Source organism: Lepisosteus platostomus, chromosome 2, assembly GCF_059453375.1.
Source record: "Lepisosteus platostomus isolate fLepPlt1 chromosome 2, fLepPlt1.hap1, whole genome shotgun sequence".
Classification (NCBI taxonomy): Eukaryota; Metazoa; Chordata; class Actinopteri; order Semionotiformes; family Lepisosteidae; genus Lepisosteus; species Lepisosteus platostomus.
The window spans coordinates 32,850,131-32,872,378 of NC_142612.1; the positions used below are offsets into that span (position 1 = coordinate 32,850,131).

At 43.3% G+C, this 22,248-nt stretch overlaps 1 protein-coding gene across 2 annotated transcripts in view; it reads right to left on the reverse strand.

The window, feature by feature from the left end:
- Positions 1-22,248, reverse strand: part of aff3 (ALF transcription elongation factor 3) — a 47,227-nt gene that overhangs the window by 22,988 nt on the left and 1,991 nt on the right. For both annotated transcript variants that reach the window (XM_088605936.1, XM_088605927.1), the window contains exons 2-7: positions 19,940-19,984; positions 9,110-9,196; positions 8,709-8,742; positions 8,078-8,129; positions 4,930-4,981; positions 945-982 (exon numbers count right to left, since the gene is read on the reverse strand). In XM_088605936.1, the coding sequence (XP_088462062.1) occupies positions 945-982; positions 4,930-4,981; positions 8,078-8,129; positions 8,709-8,742; positions 9,110-9,196; positions 19,940-19,984 (308 nt within the window). The remainder of the gene's footprint in view (positions 1-944; positions 983-4,929; positions 4,982-8,077; positions 8,130-8,708; positions 8,743-9,109; positions 9,197-19,939; positions 19,985-22,248) is intronic.

Genomic DNA, 22,248 nt, shown 5'->3' on the forward strand with positions numbered 1-22,248 from the left:
TGGATCTACATTACACATACTCCTAGCAACACTTTACACACACTAGCAACTCACTGTAAGGTTACTATGCATTACAGGCCCGAGCGCCAACAGCCTCTTTGAACCAAACTGACTGACTGGATTACTGGTCCTGTTAATATTCTTCTAATCCGGGTCACAATGCCTTACCTCTGCCCCACACCTTCCCTTGAAGAAGAAAATACATTCCTCAATTGATGAAAGGGAAACTGCAATGCTGCAATTTCGGGATTAGAAAGAATTAGCACTGATGAGTGCATTTCAAATTATAATAAAAGGAAGATGTACATAGTAACTTAAAAAAAACTCAAATTTTACATCACAAAATAGATGATTTCTATTTCCAGGTATGTGCAGTGCCATATTCTGTGATTCAGAATGAAGCAACAAAAACGTCCGGTAATGTGATGCGGCTTAGAACATTGTAAACAGCATTGTAAAAAATCCCAAATATTGCTCTTGACTTTGAGACAGTTTTGCCGACAAATATTACTTGTTTGTTGACTCGCATGCAGATCGCATTGGAACATTTCTGTGTTGAAATATCTGCTGTACAACCTGTACTTAATCGCTTGTACATCCCATTACATTAGTCATTAAAGTGATTAGTAAGCAGGAAGGGCTGCCACAGTTCATGTGAACTCTCGACAACATGGATGCTATCCAGTACTTTCACAAAGCTCCCCCTTTTGTGCTTAATTTGGAATTTGTAGAAATTTTTCTATACCATCAATAAATTTATTTTGTTACCGAGATTTAATAACCAGTCTGAGAAACTGGGACTCAAGTCTCCCTTTAAATGATCTCTCTCACACACACATACTGTAACACAAAACAACCCACTGAAGGTTTTTCAGAAGTACACCTGCAAAGTTTTCACAAGGGGACAGGGAGGAGCGCTGGGTGGGAGGCAAAGAAGCGGTTACCTTTCATTATCGCCCCAGGGATCAGACCTCGGAGAGCCCTGCGGACAGACAGAAGAATGAGAGTGATTATAGAACGTGCCGCCATTTCCAGTCTTTGAAAACTCCTGTCAGCCCTGTCACTCTTGGCAATACAAATGAGTGAAGAGGGATATCTGGGAGCTCCTCCTGAGCACACTTCAAGTGCCCTCCTGCTTTTACAGAGCGATGGCTGAGGCCCAGCATGCTAAATTGTGATTAAGCAATAAGACACGAGAGGCCATGCTATATCGTGAATATAATCGCAGTTAAAAGGTGTTGTTAGGCCTGACGCAAAGCGGATATGATAAAGGAAAAAATATGATAAAGGACGAAAAGACTTGTTTTTTTGTTTATTTCTTGTGCACATTTATTTGAACATCTCCATCACTCGTACAAGCCTGAAGAGTATTTTTAACAGGTATCTAGAACAGCTTCTCGGCCTCAACACAAGAGCCCTCCCATTTTGAGTGCTTCCTTACTTCTCCTGTATCAGTCATAGACTGGAGCTTTCCTCAATGAAGTTCCAGTTGTGGAGACTATGTGGTAGTACATTTAAAAGTGATAATAGGAAGGATTTTCTGAACTACATGCCTGTTGGAGTGTGGAACAAGCTGCCCAGCCATGCGGTTGAAGCTGATACTTTTGGTCTCATTCAAGAAACAACTGGATGAGATCCATGGCTCCAAACTAGCTACTAACTAGCAAACCGGCTGGACTTTCCCAATAGTGTCCTTGTTAGTAAGTGATCTTAAGTTTTAAAATAGGAGGGGATGTGTTCGACGTCCACTCTCACACAGAGTGGACTCCCAAATAAAAACAATCACATACATTTATTCATGTAGATGTGGCTGTACAAAAACTCATTCAACCACCTGGCTGGGCAGCTTGTTCCACACTCCCATGACCCTTTGAGTAAAAAAGCGCCCCCTCTCGGTTTCCCAGTCTCCACCTGTGCTCTCCGGTTCGTGTTTCATTTCACTGTTCATCCTGAAGAAGTCCATTGCATTGACATTGTCAGGGCCTTTGAATATTGTAAATTCTGATATGGGGTCCCTTCACCTACATGCACTCTTATGAGAAATTGCCTTTTAATGTGCCCATTTTTCGTTTACTCTGCTTTTTGAGGTAATCAAGAACTGCCTGTGGATGCAAGGGTGCATTTAGATCAATTACAATAGGAGGTCCTTATTGTATTTTCTTGCACAGGTGGTAATTTGCCAGGTGGTATTATGTGCAGGAAAGGAAGGGATTTTTAAAGAAAGCCAAGAGAGGAATCTGCTCTCTATACAAATGGTGCTTGGACCCAAATGACAAGAAGAAACTCTTTTAACCCGCTTGTATAGCATTCTATGTCAGTCCAACAGCGACCGAGGTGAGTGAACACAGGGCCTTTATTTTTTGTGTTTAACTACTGAATGAAAAGGCTCCTTTCAGGTCTCCATTTCTTTCTCCATTCTGTTCCTGTCATCCCAATTGGGTTTGCCTTCACAGAAACACGTGGACAAAACCTGCAAAAAAATGTGGCTCGTTGGATTTGGACCCCAGTTCCCACCAAACAGCTGAACCTTTAAATACTTCTTACTTTTAATCGGCCGTTTTTTTTTAAAAAAAAACAACAACGAAAACATGTTAAAACCCAGCCTTCACTTTCAACACTGGGGCAAAGAAAAACCTGAGCCCACCAGACTGGCCGCGTCTGATTCAGGCCGGCTGGAGCTCCAGTATGTGAGGAATGCTGGCACGCGGGGTTGGGGGGGAGACTGGTTGAAATCCCAGAGGAAGTGCGGACCAGGCCGACGGGATGAAATCACAGCCCCCAGTCTTAACGGGGAGCACAAAGGGGCCTTTTAGGCAAAGCTGGCCATCTCAGCGCGGATTTACACAGAGTGGAGCACATTCTCACATTCACACTCCGCAGGCAGGAGCCACAGAGAGGCAGGCAGCTTCGCCTGGGCTGCTGAAGCAGGAAGCCCTTCGCCGGGCACGATGAGCCATGTGGAGACACGTCAAGCCTGGGATTCTACCTCCTGTGCTGCATGGCACACACTCTTCCAAAACACAAGCCTGAGGGCACAAGTGGACTCTACATGGAAGCGAATTTAATAATAGCATGCACTTCTTTACACAAACAGTGGTGGGAGTATGGAACAACCCCCTGAGCTACATGGTTGAAGCCGATACTTTGGCTTCCTTCGAGAAACAGCTGGATGAGATCCTCAGATCCATAACTCAGACTAGGGGCTGAATGGCCTCGTCTCGTCTGTGTCCATTCTTATTTTCTCATGCTATAAGACAAATCTTTTGCTACACAACATGACTGAAATGTGACAAGAGCGCCTGAGCATCGCTGTCAAATACTGACATCATGATGAAACCAGCAAGTGGATGTCGTCAAGCTACTGACCATGTGATCTTGATTCTGTATGACTTTAACTGGTGTCACTTAGCCCAGGTTTGCAGGTGCAAAGACAATCCCAGAAACTGAGAGCTCAGTGGAACACTGATACTGTCTCGGATCAGACAAGTAATGTGGTGATCAATACTTCTATTACTGCTATTACTGCTAGCTTCAATACTTCACTATTATATCAGCATCTCAGCCACTCAGTTTCCCGAGCTTCTTACAGCACATGAGGCTCCTTGACACAGCGAGTTAACTTGCACTATATCATCCAAATGAATATTGCTCCTCATTTTCTCTGACCATTCTCTCTTAGGGGGAATGTGCCATTAATGTCAGTTTATGGTATTAATATGCTGACATTCTCCCTGTTAACAATATTAACGTAACTTCTCTTTCATTGAGGATATCAATCAGCTCGAATATACCCCAGGGGTGGTGTGGGTTACACACATCTCTGGCCCTGTTTGAAAGAATGTACTTTCCTGGTTCCAGATAAACTTCAGACTGACTGGACAGTTAACGTGTGCTTGAGGCAGATGACACACGCCTGGCCGGACCCCAGCTTTGTGCCTTCAGATCAAAGTCAAGTCAATACACTGACCACCTCACACAAACACCTGCCTTACAGTTTGCAATCCTGGGCACACTACTATTGACAATGTGTTAATACAGATTAGGTGAACCACTTTCAATTGCTTTCCCAAAAAACTTAGAACATCTCCCAAACTCTCAGTGGTCATTAAAGATCCCCGGGCATTTCTCGATAAGAGTATGGAGTTATCCCAGTGTCCGGGCCAAATTTCCCCCCTCTTCCTTTACCGTGGCATCCAGATTGTCCCCATGTAAGATTGGTTTGCACCTGCCCTGCGAATGACTGGTGCCCCGTCCAGGGTGTACCCTGCCTTGTGCTCGTTGCTTGCTGGGAAGGCTCTGGCTACCGTATGCAATAAAGCGGTTTGGCAAATGACATGACATGACATCTCCCAGACACTTTTATAAATAATGATACTTCATCATTTGAAAGTATTGGTATGCCCTGTGTGGCTCAGGGCTGCAGTGGTTAGAATTGCTGTCTCACAGCGCAGGGGCCCTGGGTTCATTTCTGGATCTGAGGTGCTATCTGTGTTTATACATTCTGCCCAGCTTTCCTCCAGGTGGTCTGTCCAGGGACATACTGGTATGTTATTAGCTTCCAGGAAAATTGGCCCTGGACCAAGTGTGTCTGTCTGCCCTCCGATGGACTGGTGTCCTGTCCAGGGTGTGTCCTGCCTTGCGCCCATAGCTTGCTGGGATAGGGTCTGACTCCCCTGCAAACCTGGATTGAATGAAGAGGTTCCAAGGTGGACACTAAGCCCTGTCTAGGTCTCCTGTCTATTGATTTAAATTTCCTTTTATTTATCCATCCATTGTGAGTAAAATGCTTCGTGATAGATAAAGAAGTACAGCAACACTCCCTGAAACTGTGTGGTTGTTTACGGAACCCAATCCTTCATTTGACAAGAAGCCCGCGCTGTCAGTCCAACACTGTCAGGAGTGTGGAAGGTGTCCCACAGATGTGCTCACCTTGTTGTTATCTTCCTCATCACTGCTGAGTTTCAGGTCATCCTCCAACATCCTGTGCAGGGGAACAGCAAAGTGACAGAGTTACCCACTGAGGCCCCCAGTTCTCAGAGCAGAGCACCTCATGCCAGACAGACAATAAGATGGAACCATGTGAGATTCAGGTCACTTCAATGGGGTGAAGTCTCAAAGAGTTATGAGATGCAACGCAGGCATCTCATCTTGACATGCTCTGTGAAAATGTGAAGAGATATATTCTATCTTTACAAAGCTCGGATGCCAAGATCCTAACATATTACAGAGCCCTACAGCAGGTTCTGCCAAAATCAATGTTAATGCACCCTTACAAAAATCACAGCCTTTCAATAGACAGAGTTTAACTGTTCAAGCTGCAGCCCTTCTGCACAACTTTTATTGCTATCTGGATTTCTCATAGACAACATTAAAATGCCACATATCCTTGAACAGTACTGCTCAGCTGCTTTGACAGACGGATCCCTAGATCACAAAGGGCTGACTTTCGTAATGTGTCACATCACCACAGGCTCTTCTTCAATCCTCTCCTTGTCAGGCTTCGAACTATAGCTTTCAGGCCATGTCAGAGAATGAAGCTTCACTTCTGTGGCTCAGCTCCCTGGTCAAAAGGCTAAATCAGTCTCATATTTCAGATGGCTCTTCTTACACATGGTGTAGGCTTTCCAAAAATCTGTCACAAAGCAACAACCTCCCTTAACTCAGATGCTTTGAGTTACCCAAGACACTCGTCTTGACAACTTTTCATCACAGTGGGCAAATCTAAAACATTCTATTCAGATATGCAATAGAAATGAAACACAGAAGCCAAAACCACAGGCAAGAGTCTGTAGTGAAGTGGAAGTAAGCAGACCTTAGCAGTAAAAGGTTAACCAAGGCAACTGATCTCATTTGAAGTTGTGGATTTTCATACAGGCAGAAAGATCTTCTGAAATCAGAATGATCCACATTTGAACCCACCAAAGACTTGCTTTTGCTTCTGAAAGAAGAGAAAGGTTTCTGAAGGAGCACTTCAATTTTATCCAGCCTTTCCAAAGGAAAAAAACAAATGAAGAAAACATTTCTCTCATGCAAAAGGTTCAGAAGACGTCACAATCCCAGCTTCAAGGACTGCGCCATTACCTGAGAACTCTCCCAATAGTAAATTAAAGATCAAGTGGATTGTTCCTCTTTGCAAACAGTTATCATGCCTCCTTTTAAACTGAATGGCATAAATATACTGTACCTGTCAAGAGAATCCATTAGTCAATTTTTTAAAATATAACCTGACAATACAAGAGAGTAGGCATTCACATCTATGGTATTAAGGACCAGAGATAAAAATCCCATTGCATAGCAATTTGATCTATAAAATATGTATCTGTTCTATATATGCCTTTGCATATGTATAAAATGATAGTGATTTTTTCTGAGGAATAGCAGTCCTCAATCCATTTTTCCTCTAACAAACTGGTAGGACTTTAAAGTGGTGTAGTTTAATGCATTCTGAAAAAAAAAGTAACCTGACCTTTAATTTCAATTTATTTTTGGACATTTCTCTTTTCTTGAGTAAAGCTGTCAGAGCCATAATTTCCCTTGTCATTACCACCAGCATCCCTCAGTATTGGTAATGTCTGTTTTCAGACCATGGAAAACTAAATTCAGTTGTCTCCAAAGGATAAAATATTCACAACAGTTCTGCCAATTAAAAGTAGAATCCTCAAACCTTCAGGTTATTTGAGAAATCATAATACGCCTAGGTTGAACTATGTGGGAAGATGCTCTGTTCTGGCTTAATGAGGCCAATTATCAGACTATTTAATGTTGGAGTCAGCTTGCTAAAGAGCATTACAACAGTAGCTCAAAGTTTTGAAGACAAAACAAGGAGCCAAGGAGGAACCTTTTCGATAAAGAGGAAGTCACAAACAGGAGCTGAAAATGTTATGTGGAATTATTTAATACAATGACTTATTTTTTAAAAAAAGACTTTGTTATATTGGCTCCGTAAAGCACTCTTAATCTAGTCCATAAGGGATCATAGCGTTTCTGTTGTTTGTTTCAGTTGAGCTCCATATTGTTTACTGGACCTAATCGTTCCAAATTGTTTACTGTAACTAATCGTTTCCTTAACTGATCCGGATGACACATGTTCTTACTATTTTATCAGTTGATTAATAAAACATGCCGGAATCCATCTCTGGTGCCCACAATTAAGACATGCCTGTTGTAAGAATACAGGTTATTCGTGGGCAAAAATGTTTGAACACATTTGAACACCTCAACCATGCTAGTCTGAAATAACTGGAAATGTTTTTTCTTCATCAATACTGTCACAGGCATTAAAAGTCATTTCTTTTTTGTGACCAGTCAAACTATGGACCAAATTTTTCAACACCTCTAAAGGTAGGTAAATGTGGCTGAGGATTAGGAGGCTGATAGAGAACAATCCAGATTTTTCCGAGCTGCTTGTGGCTTTTGTTCAAATTCATTCACCAAATAGTATAGCTTGGTTGTGGAAGAGGTGTTTGTCACCCTGTGTCTCAATGGGTGCTGGCGGTACTATCCGCACTGTCATAGAATCTTTTTTTTGCATACAAGTCTGAGGAGTGCCAGAGAGTTTAAGAGGAGTCAGTGCTTAAATACTGCCCCTTTAAAAACTCTGGGTCAGGAGCTTTGTGGGCCTCTATAAGGCATTAAACCCAGTACCAAATACTGCTTTGAATCAAGTTCACATTTCACGTTTATTTTCACAAATTCTAGTTAAAAGTAATTCCTCAGTAATTCCTCGTTAGCACTGGAGTCTACAGTACGCTTTAGTTTGAAAAAAATTGTCAGTGATGATTATTGTAAAATAATTTTGGGTGCTGTGGGATGTTTGGGCCATTAAATATTTGGAAAGCACTGGGTTAAGGTTTGTGCAATGCACAAAAAAACTAGAAACATTTTTTTTTAAAGATTTCTCTACATGTCCAATTGATTTCAAAGATAGTTAAAAGAATCGGAGCTCATTAGATCATTTTTTGTTAATTCTTCAGCTTGATATATTTAAAGTACTGATACCTAATTACCTAATACCCACTGTTACATTACAGTTTAAACCACTTAATGTTGCTTTGCAGTAGGATAGAGGGTCACTTACGATTTATGAGGAATGTTGCGCGATGGGCTCCTGGTGTGAACATCACACTTTACTGTCAATGGGAAGACAAGGAGTTCAGATTTACTGTAAGCAATGGCCATCTTCTCTGAATCAGGTCTATAAATCCTACAACCATTTAGAAAATTAATAATCAGCCTGTGTGTTCCACAGGGGAGGATGCTGGAGTTTGGGTAAATTCCCACAAGGCTCACCTCCAATACAGAATCGCTTGACAAGGGGTAACTAAAAACATTTACAGAAGTAGGCCAAGAGCAGGTAAATAAAGTAGGTGATTTCTTAAGTGAAAGCAGGAGTTGTCTACAACTAACATGTAAGGCTTCTGCAGATAGGCTGATTTCATTGTAGCCTCTGTATTCACCTGTTTTCATGTAAGGACATTAATGACTGTAGGACTTAATAGCTGCAGTGATAATGTTGCATTCTTCTCCAAGTGGACGAATGAATTGCAATTTAATACAATTTTATCATTGCAACCCCATTTATCATGGCCTTGGCCACCCTATTCCTTCACAAAACTAGCAAAGTTTTCTTTTTGTTTTCAAGGGGCAACCGCTGAAATCATTACCAGGGACATCTCCCACAGTCACTACACAGATTCAAAACTGCTTACTTTGCTTATGGTGGGCCGAACGCTGCTTGGGTTCCTGGAGTAAAGAGAGAGAGAGAGATTATTTAAAAACACCAGTAATGGTACTGGAAGAAATAAGGTGCACTAGACAGCTATGGACATTTATAATTAGGTGAATATTCTTCAGTTGCCAAGTACATTCCACATGAAATGCTTTGTTAATGTTTCTAATGACCTGAATGACCCTTCGTGACTTTACACTGAATACCAGGCTAGGCCACTCTTAATCACTTCGTAAGATGATACAATACACAATGTTCAGACACAGAGGACCAAAACCTACCCCCATAACACTGGGGGTGTTATGGTGTCAAACAAGTGACATGGTTTTCACTTCAAGTCACTGGTGGAAATGCGCTCTGGAAGTGCCAGGGGGGGGGTACCTTGGCGCTGTAGGGAAGCCTCTGGGACTCTGCTCTGCTAGACGTGTGAATGGCAGAGAGTGGAGACGGCCAAGAGTGGGTCATTTCCTGAGAAGAGAGGAAACTAGATCAGCGTCACAGCAGTATTCCACAGACCACATGATCCGGGGGCTTGGGGGCACAGAGACCGCAGGGGCAGGAATTTAGCTAACGGCGCTATGAGAGAGCAGGATTGAGAAATACCGCTCTGTCTTCAGGAGCTTGCCAGTTCTGATAAGCATGGGCATCAGTTCAAACAAGGTGCTAGAAATTAAACTGAAAACAAAGTGTTTGCTATTCGATGTCGGTAGGTCGATTTTCAGTAGTTCTTGTAGTGCATTTTGACACGTCAAGTTCTTGCGCTGCCTCACAGCTCTGGAGTACTCAGTTTGATTAGGGCTTGCGGCACCTTCTGTGTGGAGTTTGCATGACCCTTCCGTCATGTTTGTATAAAAATGTAAGCGCTCCGGTTGCATTCCATGCTCTAAAGACATGCTGACCATGGTTAACGTCTCTAATTGCGTCCTTGTGTCAGTGAGTGTACAGGTATGTGAGAGCCCTGTGATGGACTGGTGTCCTGTCCCGGGTGAGGTCCTGTCTTGTGTCCTGTGATGGACTGGTGGCCTGTCCAGGGTGAGGTCCTGTCTTGTGTCCTGTGATGGACTGGTGCCCTGTCCAGGGTGCGGTCCTGTCTTGTGTCCTGTGATGGACTGCTGTCCTTTCCAGGGTGTAATCCTGTCCTGGTCCTTGCCTTTCCAGGATAGGATCTTTATCACCAGGAATACTCTGCTTTCTGACAGTGGATGGACAGATGAACCTCAGTCACACTTGCTACCACAGCAAGTTTTCAGCAAATTCCATCATAACACATAATTAATTTGATTGACACTTTCCAAAGCAATTAACATTTACAACCATATACAGTATATAGCCTGGTGTTTTACTGGAGCAATTTTGCTCCAGAGCAGAACAGCAGTGTCTCATTTACAATTTGAACCTACAACCAGTTAGAAACCCAGAACCACAACCAAACACCTAACATCATCCCACCGCCTTCTCACGGCCCTGGAATAGTGTGTCAGCTGGACCGTTGGCCAACCTGTAATATGATTAGTAATTCAGTAACTTTTGCTAATTTGCAAGTACGTCTGACACCTCTTCCAGTTTGCAGTGCTGACGTCTTGCACAAGCAAAATCTGTTTGTCCTGTATTGAAAACATTCCATATCTAAGTCTCAAACGTACTCCTTCTGTGCTAAATCAAGGATTTCCAAGGTTAAACAACTGATGCAGACATAGCCAAGAACTCTTCTTCGGGCAGGTTTTAAAAAAATCACATGAATCCGCCTCATGCTGCATCTGCAAAAATTCATATTCCTGTAAATTTCTGTATGCATCGCATCTCTCACATAAAAAACAGTACATGTAAAAAACTCTCACTACTTCAAAAATACACCAACCTATCGTAGTGAGAAGATAAAAGTGAATTAATATCTGAGAGTTTAAATTTATAGTCCCTACCCCAGACCAACCTGTAAGAAAATATGGAATGAAATATGAATAAAAAAAGGAATTAAAAATATCAAAGTGGGGTTTAACAAAAACTTCAAATAACAGAAGACTAGCTGTGTTTTTAGTTGCCATCTTGTTTACAAAGTTTCACCAAATGTACATTAAGCTGGAACGTGTGGCTTCTGATGGTTTGATATTGTATTGTGCTAATACTGTATAGTGTGTGGCTATACCGCTTACTTTTTCTGAGCTGCGATACGATAATAAGTCATGTGAAGGGTATCTGTCTCGCTTGGCTGTTGGTAGTTGGCCATGAACCTGACAGCCATGTCTTGAGTAAGTGCTCGCCCTGTTCCGCCTGTGATGTAGCAGTGGTGGCCAAGAGTAATTCAGTGTCACAGTCTGCACAGGGGGCAACCAGCTATGGCTTACAGTTCTAGACTAATAAAATTCCAGAGAGGGACATGCTGTTGTGTCCTGGTCGCAGCTTGGCACCTGTGGTTGTTAGGCTCCCCCTGGCCCAATCTATCTTTATAAGCACTAACAGTGGGACACCTGGCTGTGTCACAGCTGAATACAGCCAGACAGCTTTGCAAATGGGGTCTTTTCTCATTCAGTAGTTCGGTCCAATTTTAATAAAAGACAAAATGAGATGATGAATGTAAAGGGATAGCGTACGTCATACTCTGGCTTGAACTCGCCTGGCTGAGGAAAGGACAGCCCTTTGCCGAAGGTCATCTCTGTCACAACCCCCTCAGGTACTGTACGAGGAATAAACCAGGGAGGCAGCTGCCAGGGTGCACTTGGGGTGGAGGGAGGGGTGTAGAAAAATAGGGTACAGACATTTGGGTGGCCGTCGAGTACTTATACACAAGAGCGCAGACGAGTGAGAGTAGAGCTGGACTTCTTCAGAAACATCCGTTAATTAAATAACAGCATTTTATCAGGCCCCTGCAGAATGCAAGGATTTTCACAAGCCGTGGTGTTTTTAAAGCTAATGCATCTGGAAACAGCTTTTGTTTACAAGCTCCCCGGGCTCCCAGTGTTTGTTTCTACTTCTGTTTTTAATTAGAGGTCTTCTGAACAACTGCTAAGCACCCTTTAAAATGACAGCCAACCTGTCAGAACATAGCTTGAGGGCACATTTCCTCAGCACACCTCATCTGCACGTCTGTCTTTACCCGGCTACAAAGCAGGGACCGAATAAATTGCGTTGCTCCAGGTTTGTTAAGATGCAGTCTGTGTGATTCAGGCCCATCGTGCCGGGACTGTATCAGGTCTGATGTGTAATTTTAATTAAAAAGATGATAAAGCCCGAGTCGCCAGCGAGGGATGAGAATATTGATTGAACAGGCCCTCGCAGATGATTTGTTAAACATTTGCATAGCAGGAATTCAGCAAGAGAGTTTTCCTTAATTTTGAGTGGTACCGTCTGACAGAGGCGTGAGAGAAAAATGACTAAAGCCGCACGTTGAACGATCAAACAAAAACAATGCACAAAGTGTTGAACAGGGTGTTCACCAGGCTGTGCATGTGGGTGCAGTCTAGGCCTCAAGTGGCGAATGGCTTCTGTTCTGTTGTGAATTATTTTCGGTACGCTCCATCTGGTTTCAGCAAGAGGAAAACAATCTGGTCTACTGGTAAGAAAGCGCGTCCAAGAGCCTTTGTGTGTAGAGTAAAAGGTTAGAATCTAAGAAATAACAATGGACAAAACATCATGTAAGCACTACATATTGTTGTTTGGAAGAGGCATTATAGAAAAAACCTTGCATGGAGCAGTAACTGGCGTGAGTGTCCTCAGCCCCTTGTTCAGTGGCGCCAGGATTCACAGCCAGGAGCCACAATGGGAGGTGTTTCACTTCTCTGGGGGTCCAGGCTTGTGTGTGGTTTCCAAATCACATGGAACTGGGTTATGTGCCACTGACTTGATCCCATCTGCCCACCACCCCTTATCCTTGCAAGCAACAGGCGCAAGGCAGGATACATCCTAATGGGACACCAGTCCATCACATGGCACACACAGAGACACATACTCACACCAGGACCAATTTCCCCAGAAGCCAATAAACCTACTAGTATGTTTGTGGACTGTGGGGAAACCAGAGCACCTGGAGGAAACCCACGCAAACACAGCGTGAACATAGAAACAGCCATGGAGAGAGCTCTCCAGGTCTGGAATTGAACCCAGGACTCCAATGCTGTGAGGCAGCAATGCTAACCACTGCACCCCTTAAGACGAACCTTTTCAGGACCAAATTGTTTACTCTAAATGTAGGAAACTCGCTAAACTAGCACTTCAGCCTCTTAAAATTCCTTTGTTTCCTAACTTAGTAAAGCAAAGTTTGCTTATAAGAATAGCCACAAGCTGTAATGTAGCTTGCATTCTATTTGTATAAAACCTTACATCTCAAAATGAAATATTTGCCCCAGGGCTACACTGCAGAAATCCTGAACATGCAGTGTCTTCAGCCTTGGCACACAGTTGCTTTGACATCCTAATCTTTATTGCTTAAAACCGAATGTTTTCCAATAGCACTATATTGAAAATTAATAAGGGTTTTTCAGTGCATGAAGTATGGATGGAAGTGAGGGAAATTCATAGCCTCAATACAGACTGCAGACAGTTCATTAAACAATAATGAAATTAAATCAATGTTGCTCCCTTCCAGGGATGAATTTACTGACAAGAAGATCCAAACATGTCAAAAGTTTTGTAAAAGAGAAATTGATTAAAAAAAAAGATTTGCACTATTTTATTAATGAACGGTATAACAAATGTTAAAAATATCAGAATGGGATGAGTGTGTGATGATAATAATAATCACTCAGTTACTGTAGAGGCTGAAACTAGAACCTTTTTGCTGGAGGACTGAACTATAGGAAACCAAACAGAAGTAACAGCTTGTAAAGACCCAAGTCCTTCATCACGATGATACACACACATGCCAAAGACAGCTTTGCTACTCATCAGATGTGCTCAAATCTAAAGCTTGGGTTTTGAGATGCAGAAAGGGGGCAGGCTTTGCGTTGTGAACTGACACTTTGGCCAATGCTTGATCAATAATCCTGTGCAGAAGCAACATTTTTACAAGGGCTTGAACAGAGTCTTGCTCATTAACCTTTAAGAACAAGAGAAGTCGATGAACATGCGCTGTATGTTTTGAATTTTGTGCTGATCTAGAGCCTTTGGTCTATTTGAGAAACACAGGAACAAGTCATTGAGCAGTTTCATACGTCAACAAGTCACGCTGGCTGCATACAGTAAGTCCTGCAAATATAGTTCACCCTGATTTACTTAAATTCCTGATTATTGAATGGGAAGACGCTGAATTGTTTTTTAAAAACTGTCTTAAAATATATTGGGCATCGTTATCCTTCTTAGATGCTTTCAGGCTTATTTTCATTTTGTATCCGGATAATGCCAAGGAAAGATCTTATTTTTTTAAGTTAAAAATAACCTCAATGACCTTTGCAAAACTGTTTGTAGGAGAAACATTTGTACAGTATATGTGTACACCTGAAAGACCAGTGTATGTTAGTTCTGGATCTGTGTTTCTTTACTCTTATTACAAGCTTTCCTGGTAGGCTAGTGGTCAAATTTGGCACTCTCACTGCTGTGGCCTGGCTTCAATTGCTGGGTAGGGAATGCTATGTTTCATAGGGCTCAAGGGAATGTCCTACGCTGAAAGAACTGAACCTTTTAAGTCTCAAACAGAGACTATGAGGAGAATTAATACAAGTATTCAAATCCTGAAAGGTATTGACAAAGACAGCCCAAATGAACAGTGAAGCTCAGACCAGTGGAAACTGTTTGTAAGTGCATTAAAAACAAAGAACAGGAGGTCTTTACCCTGAGGGCAACGGGAATATGGAACAAGCTGCCCAGCCATGTCACTGAAGCCAATACCCTGGTTTCTTTCAAGAAATGGCTGAATGAGATCCTCCGATCACCTGTCCACACAGGACAACTGTGATACTACTCACCACAACTTAATAATAATAATTAATAATTGCTTACACTTATATAGCGCTTTTCTGGACACTCCACTCAAAGCGCTTTACAGGTAATGAGGATCCCCTCCACCACCACCAATGTGCAACATCCACCTGGATGATGCGACGGCAGCCATAGTGGACCAGAACGCTCACCACACACCAGCTATCAGTGGGGAGGAGAGCAGAGTAATCAAGCCAGTTCATATAGGGGGATTATTAGGAGGCCATGATTGGTAAGGGCCAATGGGAAATTTGGCCTGGACACCGGGGTTACACCCCTACTCTTTTCGAGAAATGACCTGGGATTTTTAATGACAACGGAGAGTCAGGACCTTCAGATGAGTTTTACATCTCATCTGAAGGATGGCTCCTGTTTACAGTATAGTGTCCCCATCACAATAGTGGGGCATTAGAACCCACACGGACTGCAGGGTGAGTGCCCCCTGCTGGCCCCACTAACACCTCTTCCAGCAGCAACCTTAGTTTTTCCCAGGAGGTCTCCCATCCAGGTACTGACCAGGCTCACACCTCCTTAGCTTCTGTGGGCTGCCAGTTGTGAGTTGCAGAGTGATATGGCTGCTGGCCATAACTGGGGATCTCGGAGCCTTCAACATAGCAGGCTACTATTGGAACAGACTTTACAATGACTTTTCTAAAGAACATCAGGGTAAGGTTGTAAAATAGAACACAGTTAGATTAGCTCCGTTGTATTTGAAACAGAGAACAGGACCCTGGGGTTGCACACACAGGACAGGGCTTCTTCATTACATGGCTGCCTGTGGATTGATCATGGGCAATATACAGTAGATATGTACAGTATGTGTGGCAGAAAGAGAAGACATAGTCCAAACAGCAGGATTTTCAAATTATTTCTTCCTGGAAAATGCAGCTCAGGTGGCAAGGAGAGAAGAGTCTTGCTTGCCTTGAGAAAGAGGGAGTTGAAGCCCTGATATGAGACCAGTGGGGTGTCTCCTGACGTTTCAGGAGTTTAGTTTCCTAGTTTCTTAATTTCTATAGTTTCTTTCTTCCGTCGAAGGGTCTAAATCTTCCTGCCTTGCATCCTTAGACTAATCTCCAGTGACAAAGGATTTTTTTAACCTACGCGATTTGTTCAGTCAGCCTTTGTTTCGTACCATTCGTACTGTTAGATGGCGGGGCACTGAGAGAGCCCTCAACGTTGGTCACCCTTGTGTCCACTTGCTTTTGATGAGCATTTCTGGAGTACCATTTTACAAAATGGAAGAATGTTGCCTTGCTTTTGAAAGGTTTCTCCATTTTCCCACCGTTTGGCTCGTGAGCCTCGTGTAAAACAGCTTGCTGTGGGTTGTGTTGTTGAGCTAAAAGCCAGGAGGAAAAACCGTTGTACACGACAGGAAGTTCACCTGTGGAAAAACACTTACGTGGTAAGTCATGCAAACTCCTGGCAAATTTCTCTAGCAGCACACGGTTTTCGCCTGAGATCCCTAAAGAAAGCGTTGTCACGAGAGGGACCCTCAACAGGTGGAGTCTGATGGGGCTAACTGTGAGGCAGCCTGCCTCCCCCTGACGGCCCCCCTCCCTCACCTGAGGTCGCCCACGAACCCGCGGCTCTGAGCGCTTCATTACCGTCTCTCCGCCACAGAGGACCCCTCCCTCTCTACCTCCAACAACAAATTGACCAGGTGGGAATTCTCCCTGCGCTCTGCTGCCCGCCTGGAGCTCGAGCGGGCCGCTGTCTTCCCGGCGATACACCTTACACTCCATGTTCTCACCACCGGGAGCACAACCTCAAGAAGAATTTGCTCCCGAGACAGCCGCAGAAAGAACAGACACAAATAATGTGCTGTGTGAAATCTCAGAGATGGGAATGCTGCTAAAAAGACAGATGTGGACATTGTCTTAGCTGAACGCAGTCACAGTTGGCACGCTTTCCAGAAATATTACTTCTGTTCCAGCTGCTCCACACTGCAAATATTTATTAGGAGAAAAACAGAAACTGTTCTTAAATCAGAGCCCCTTAGATCATTTGAGGAAGAGCATGACTACTACATCTTAATGATTGTAATTCAGGTTTTGTTGGGATTATACAGGCGAAGGCGAGCCTACCTAAAAAGCAGAATGACTCAAGTGTGGCTGGGTGTGTCACCTGCACAAATCGGGGATACTTCAAGACCTCAGACATCAAATAAAGTGTAAAACACTTTAGAACCACAAAACAACAATTATTTATCTTTTTCAACACCATATAATAACATAATTTAGGGGAATCATTCAAATTGACTGTTTCTGGCACTTAGTAGACCATTGTGGTCATTCATTCCATAACACAGAGCCAGATATTAAGAAGCTCATCTCATTTCATCTCGCTCATGTTACATTGTTACGATGAGATGGAAAGTCAAACTGAATTCTACAACTGAACTACGCTAGCTCACAGCAAACACATGAACAGCTACAGTGCTGAGACTGACTTCCAGGTATAGATACACAGCGCATGGCCAGTCAGGGTTGCTACTGAACTGTTTCATGTTTGGTTGTATTGGGACTGTGTAGCTGTTGTCATTAAAAATAAACATATTTTCTGGCACGAGGGAGGGAAATCCACTGGCTTTTCAACGTGCCTTCTTGTGTCTCCCCCTATTTATTCTTAGCTCCTGCGGGGCTCAGGGCTCAACATTAGGGTCCAGCCTAGCACCAGGATACCCTACGTCCGTTTCCTGAGGGCATAGGCCTCGTCCCCGACACCTCCCGTGTTCTGAGCCCGGGGTCTGGAGGACCTCGCCCCGTTATCCCAGGATCTCCATGTTGGCTGTCTGTTTGTGTTTTCCCCATTCCCGGCGTTTTTAACCTCGTCACGTCTCAGGATGGATCTTTTGCAAATGGACTCCTGGACTGTCCCCTGACCCTCCTTCGGTCCCGCTCCAATTTGGATGCCATTCTTTGCACCCCCGCTCACTGTCTCCCGGACTGTCACTATTATTCTGTGCACCACTAAACCCCTGTGTGATTTCCCATACCACACCTCCTGTTTCCTCCAGCTCTTACCGCATCGCATAGGATCTACTACAAAACCCGACACTGAGTGCAGACCCTGTCCGTAACAGGGTCTAGAAGAGTCATGAGGTTCATGCTGATATTCTGACCTGACCGCTGGGGACCTTTGAAAAGTGATCACTCAATCCAAGCAAGCTTTTAAATAACTCGGTTACCTATTTATGAGCTCAGGTAGCCTTGTTGTGAAAGCCAGTACCCAGACTTCTCTCAAGTAATGGCTGGATGAGATCCTCCAATCAGGACAGGAAGCACTTCTTTACCCAGAAATCGCAGTTATGTGAAACAAGCTTCCCAGCTATGTTGTTAAAGTTGCTACCCTGATTCTTTTAAAGAAGAGATCCTAGGATCAATTAACTACTAAGTGGACTGGATGGGCAGAATGACCTCCTCTCGTTTGCAAATTAAAGCTGAGGGTGTTGCTAATTACTCATTGAACACAAAAAATGTGCAAATGAAGCTATTGCTTTTATCCTCAACAAAAAATAGCTTAGTGTTATCCATGTTCTATTTGTTGAATAGCATCTGCATGAATACTATGTTAACCGGGCATTTACGGGCTTGGAATCGGTATTTACAGAATGTCAATATGTTTCTATCTGGACAAGGATAAAAATGGAAATTTGAATTGAATACACACCCAGCCATTTAAAGCTTGGTGTGAGAATGATTATTCAATCATTTGACTTGTTTATAGTCCAAAAGTCATTAATTAAGCTTAGAAGTCTATTGCTCAAACTTGTGGTTGCCAATATACAAAAATATTTTCAGATGATGCTGCAACGCTTGAGCTCTTTGATACTTATGAAAACTAGCTAACCAACCTACCAACCAATCAATCGATACAGCTATAGCACCCTTTTCTACATATTGCCTGAGAGAACTCTACAGAATTACACAGCAGTTGACAATAATTAATCGACAATAATGAATCAATTTCCTGTGACTATGGCGAACATTAAAATACAATATTTATACAAAAAACATATTAGACAGCAGTCTGCAGCAGTGATTAGGGCTCTATAGGGTTCAAATCCCATGTGGGGCACAGCTGTTGTACTCTTCCATCAGCTCGCTCGGGTAAAACACCAAGTTGTACAGTATAAATGAGTGTAAATGGATGTGTCAGCCAAATCAATTAGTAATTAATTAAGTAATATGATGGTCTTTGCTGAAAACTGGTAGTGTGACTGAGGTCCATCTGTCCATCCACTCTCAGAAAGCAGAGTATTCCTGGTGACCCAGATCCTATCTTGGAAGCACAGGGACAGGACACCAGTCCATCACAGGACACAAGACAGGACCGCACCCAGGACAGGACACCAGTCCATCACAGGACACAAGATAGGACCGCACCCTGGAGAGGACACCAGTCCATCACAGGACACAATACAGGACTGCACCCTGGAGAGGACACCAGTCCATCACAGGACACAATACAGGACTGCACCCTGGACTGAACACCAGTCCATCACAGGACTCAAAACAGGACTGCACCCTGGACTGGACACCAGTCCATCACAGGACACAAAACAGGACTGCACCCTGGACTGAACACCAGTCCATCACAGGACACAAAACAGGACCGCATCCTGAACAGGACACCATCCAGGGGCAAGTCAGACAAACCTATTAACAAGGTCAGTATGTCCTTAGAAGGTGGGAGACAAGCAGACCACCTGGAGAGCCCGTGCAAGCATGGTGGAACTACCATGCATACTCCACACAGAAGGTGCCACGAGCCCAAATCGAACCTAGTCGGCACATCTTTGGGAGGTGGAAGGCCATAGAAAATCAGTAAAGAAATAGGAAAAATCAAACATCAAATAGCAGAATGAGTTACAGGTTCATATGATACAATTTATTCAAAGGCTTAACTTGGGTGAGAAGACACTCAAGACACATGTATCAGCCTTCAAAAACGTGATCAGTACAACTCAAGGTCAGCTGTGCGTGAGCAACCAATACAAAGTGTTGAAGAAGCTAATCAATCACATTTACCAGTCAAACTAATTGACACATTGACAGGTGCTCCTCATCATTTCCATCATAGGTTTCACTCTTTACATCTGTAAAGCTAAAAGCCTGTTTCTAAATGGCTGAGATCTCTAAGACAATTGCACAGCACAGAACACAAATTGCAACTTTCTCTCTAGGAGTAAAACAAAATCTTTGCCTGTGGAATAAAACCACACTGTGCTTAAGCAGTCATGTGGATACAGGTCACATTGCAATTTCAGTGCACCCTAAGGGCAGGAGGTACAGTAAGTCTTACCTGCAGTACGTCCACAAGACAGCTTTTATCTTCAGTTTTACTGACCTGCAAAGGACAAAGGACATTTCTCAGCGCTCGGCAGTGGGACAGCTTACTTTTGGTAAATGATTTCAATGCCTTAGAGAGTAAGAAGAACAAAATTAACAAAGTCACTTCATTTTTCGAATAAGATACGTCAGGATAGCTCAATAATTTCACTGCAACACTTCGATGTTAGTTAGTACTCATATTGCTTTTATATTTTAAGACATTCAGAATATTTAGGAAAGAGTATATACAATGTAAAAGGCTGGCATTTCATAGTATTACACCTACTTTATAACCGTTTTCTTCATAAGGGACAGCTTTTTAGATGAATGATGACAACTGTTGTTTATTTCCTTGGTCTTGATCTGCAAAGTAACTCCCAGTTCATTCTTTGAAGTGTAGTGTTGGGCTATTAGTAAGAGTGCTCAAACAATTGACACTCAAATGAATCTTTATGTTAGGGGACAATACTTTATGTATAAAACTACTGGATTCGATACTTTTTAGCATGTGAAGTAAGATATTTAGTATCAGTAAATCCTTACGTCAAGGCTTAAGAAATATTAGCTTTGTGGGACATTATACTATTAAAGCCAGAGATATTGGGCTGGTTCTGAACAAGTAGGGAATTTTTAAATATGCTGTGAAACAATTTTTTGGCACAAATAAAGTATGCAATGCTTACTAGACTCCTAAGATTTAATGTCCCATAAACAATAAAACAAACTACAACTGTTACAGTATGTGTCCATTACTGGTAGCTTTACGACAGCTAGCACAAATCAGGTTATATTAAACTTGTGAGCATGAGGGATTACCAAATATTTACAATTCCAATAGTATACCTTCCAAGGGATAAAAGGGAAATGAAAACTTTGAGAGCTGTTGAGACCTCTGGGATATTTTTTGAGGCTTATAAACAGGACCCAACAGCTAACCTCAAATTCCAGCTGACTCCTCCTGTCTTCTCTTACGATGAGATTACCACTACATGTGAATGCTCGTGTATTCCACAAAATGTATGTCACCCCTGTCTGGAATATTCAGAAAAACTATGAACACTAAGTCTTTGACACACACCCCGTTTTTTCTTCTGCTAAACGAGAACGGTATCTAGGATGAAATACCATTATATTTTCGTGCAGGCCACATGTGTCTTTCGACAAGGGCAATAGTAGTTAGTTATAATGTGTAGCTAGTAGCTACTGTATTTTGGCCACACTGTTTTTATTTCACACGCATGCCCCTGTAGTGTTTTGTCTGTTTGGTGTCGGTTCCTGTACATGTGACAGCAGAGAAGCTTGTATGGCGTTAGGTTCGACCAGCTTTGCTTTGCTACTGTGTAATCTTGGTTGTATGAATGCATGCCCAGGCTCTGGCATGATTAACACTCGTTCGCTGTTATGTGTGTATCTCGCCACCTTCGTTAAAACCCACACTTTTAGAATCAGTTGGGGATGAAAAGAAAAGGCAAAACAGACAAGGCCACACAGGCTAGATGGCTTCCCTTTGTTTGTAATCTCCTGTACTGTGTGCTCCTGACACAGAGCTGATCACAAAAGCAGTACAGCTGGGTAACCCGTTAACCTCCATCTCACGTAGAGCTTCGGCGTGCCCTGGCCCACAGAGACAGTGCCGGTGCCCCGCGGTGAGGTAGGTACTTGCTGCAGGGCACGGCGGTTCCAGACAGCTGCAGGGCACAGCTGTAATCTGTCCCTGCTGCGCCGGCTCTCGTGGCACGTGTGAGCATCGCAGGGAAACCACATCCACTCCAGCTGGAGCGGCTCACCTCCGGGCACGCGCACACGCACACACACACGCACACACACTAACACGCACAACACGGGAACACGCCGCCCGGAGTCTGACACGCTTCAGGCCGAGTGTGAATTTGCCTTCAGATTATTTTCCATAAACACGCCCAGCCGCCCAATTCAGCATGGAAAAAATCTAACCAAAACCACATCAATTCATTTAAATCGACTTCAAAGCGGCCACGAGCGTTAAGGACCTGTGGGGTTCTGATGCTTAAACAGCCGGTGCTGCCATCCAGCTCTCGGGAGCACAGGGGAAGGACTGCTGCAGGCTCTGCGCACTGGGCCTGGGGACTACAGGCCCACGGCCTTCACAGCCACTCTTCAACAGGCCACTGTTAAAGCCTTAGGCGGGTTGGGTCTAACTGATAGAAAAAAGGTACAAATCTAATAATTACAGCTACAGGTAAAATTCAGATCAAGGCCCTTGTTCAGCCCTGTTCCAGCTGTGGAACAGCAATGCCACTG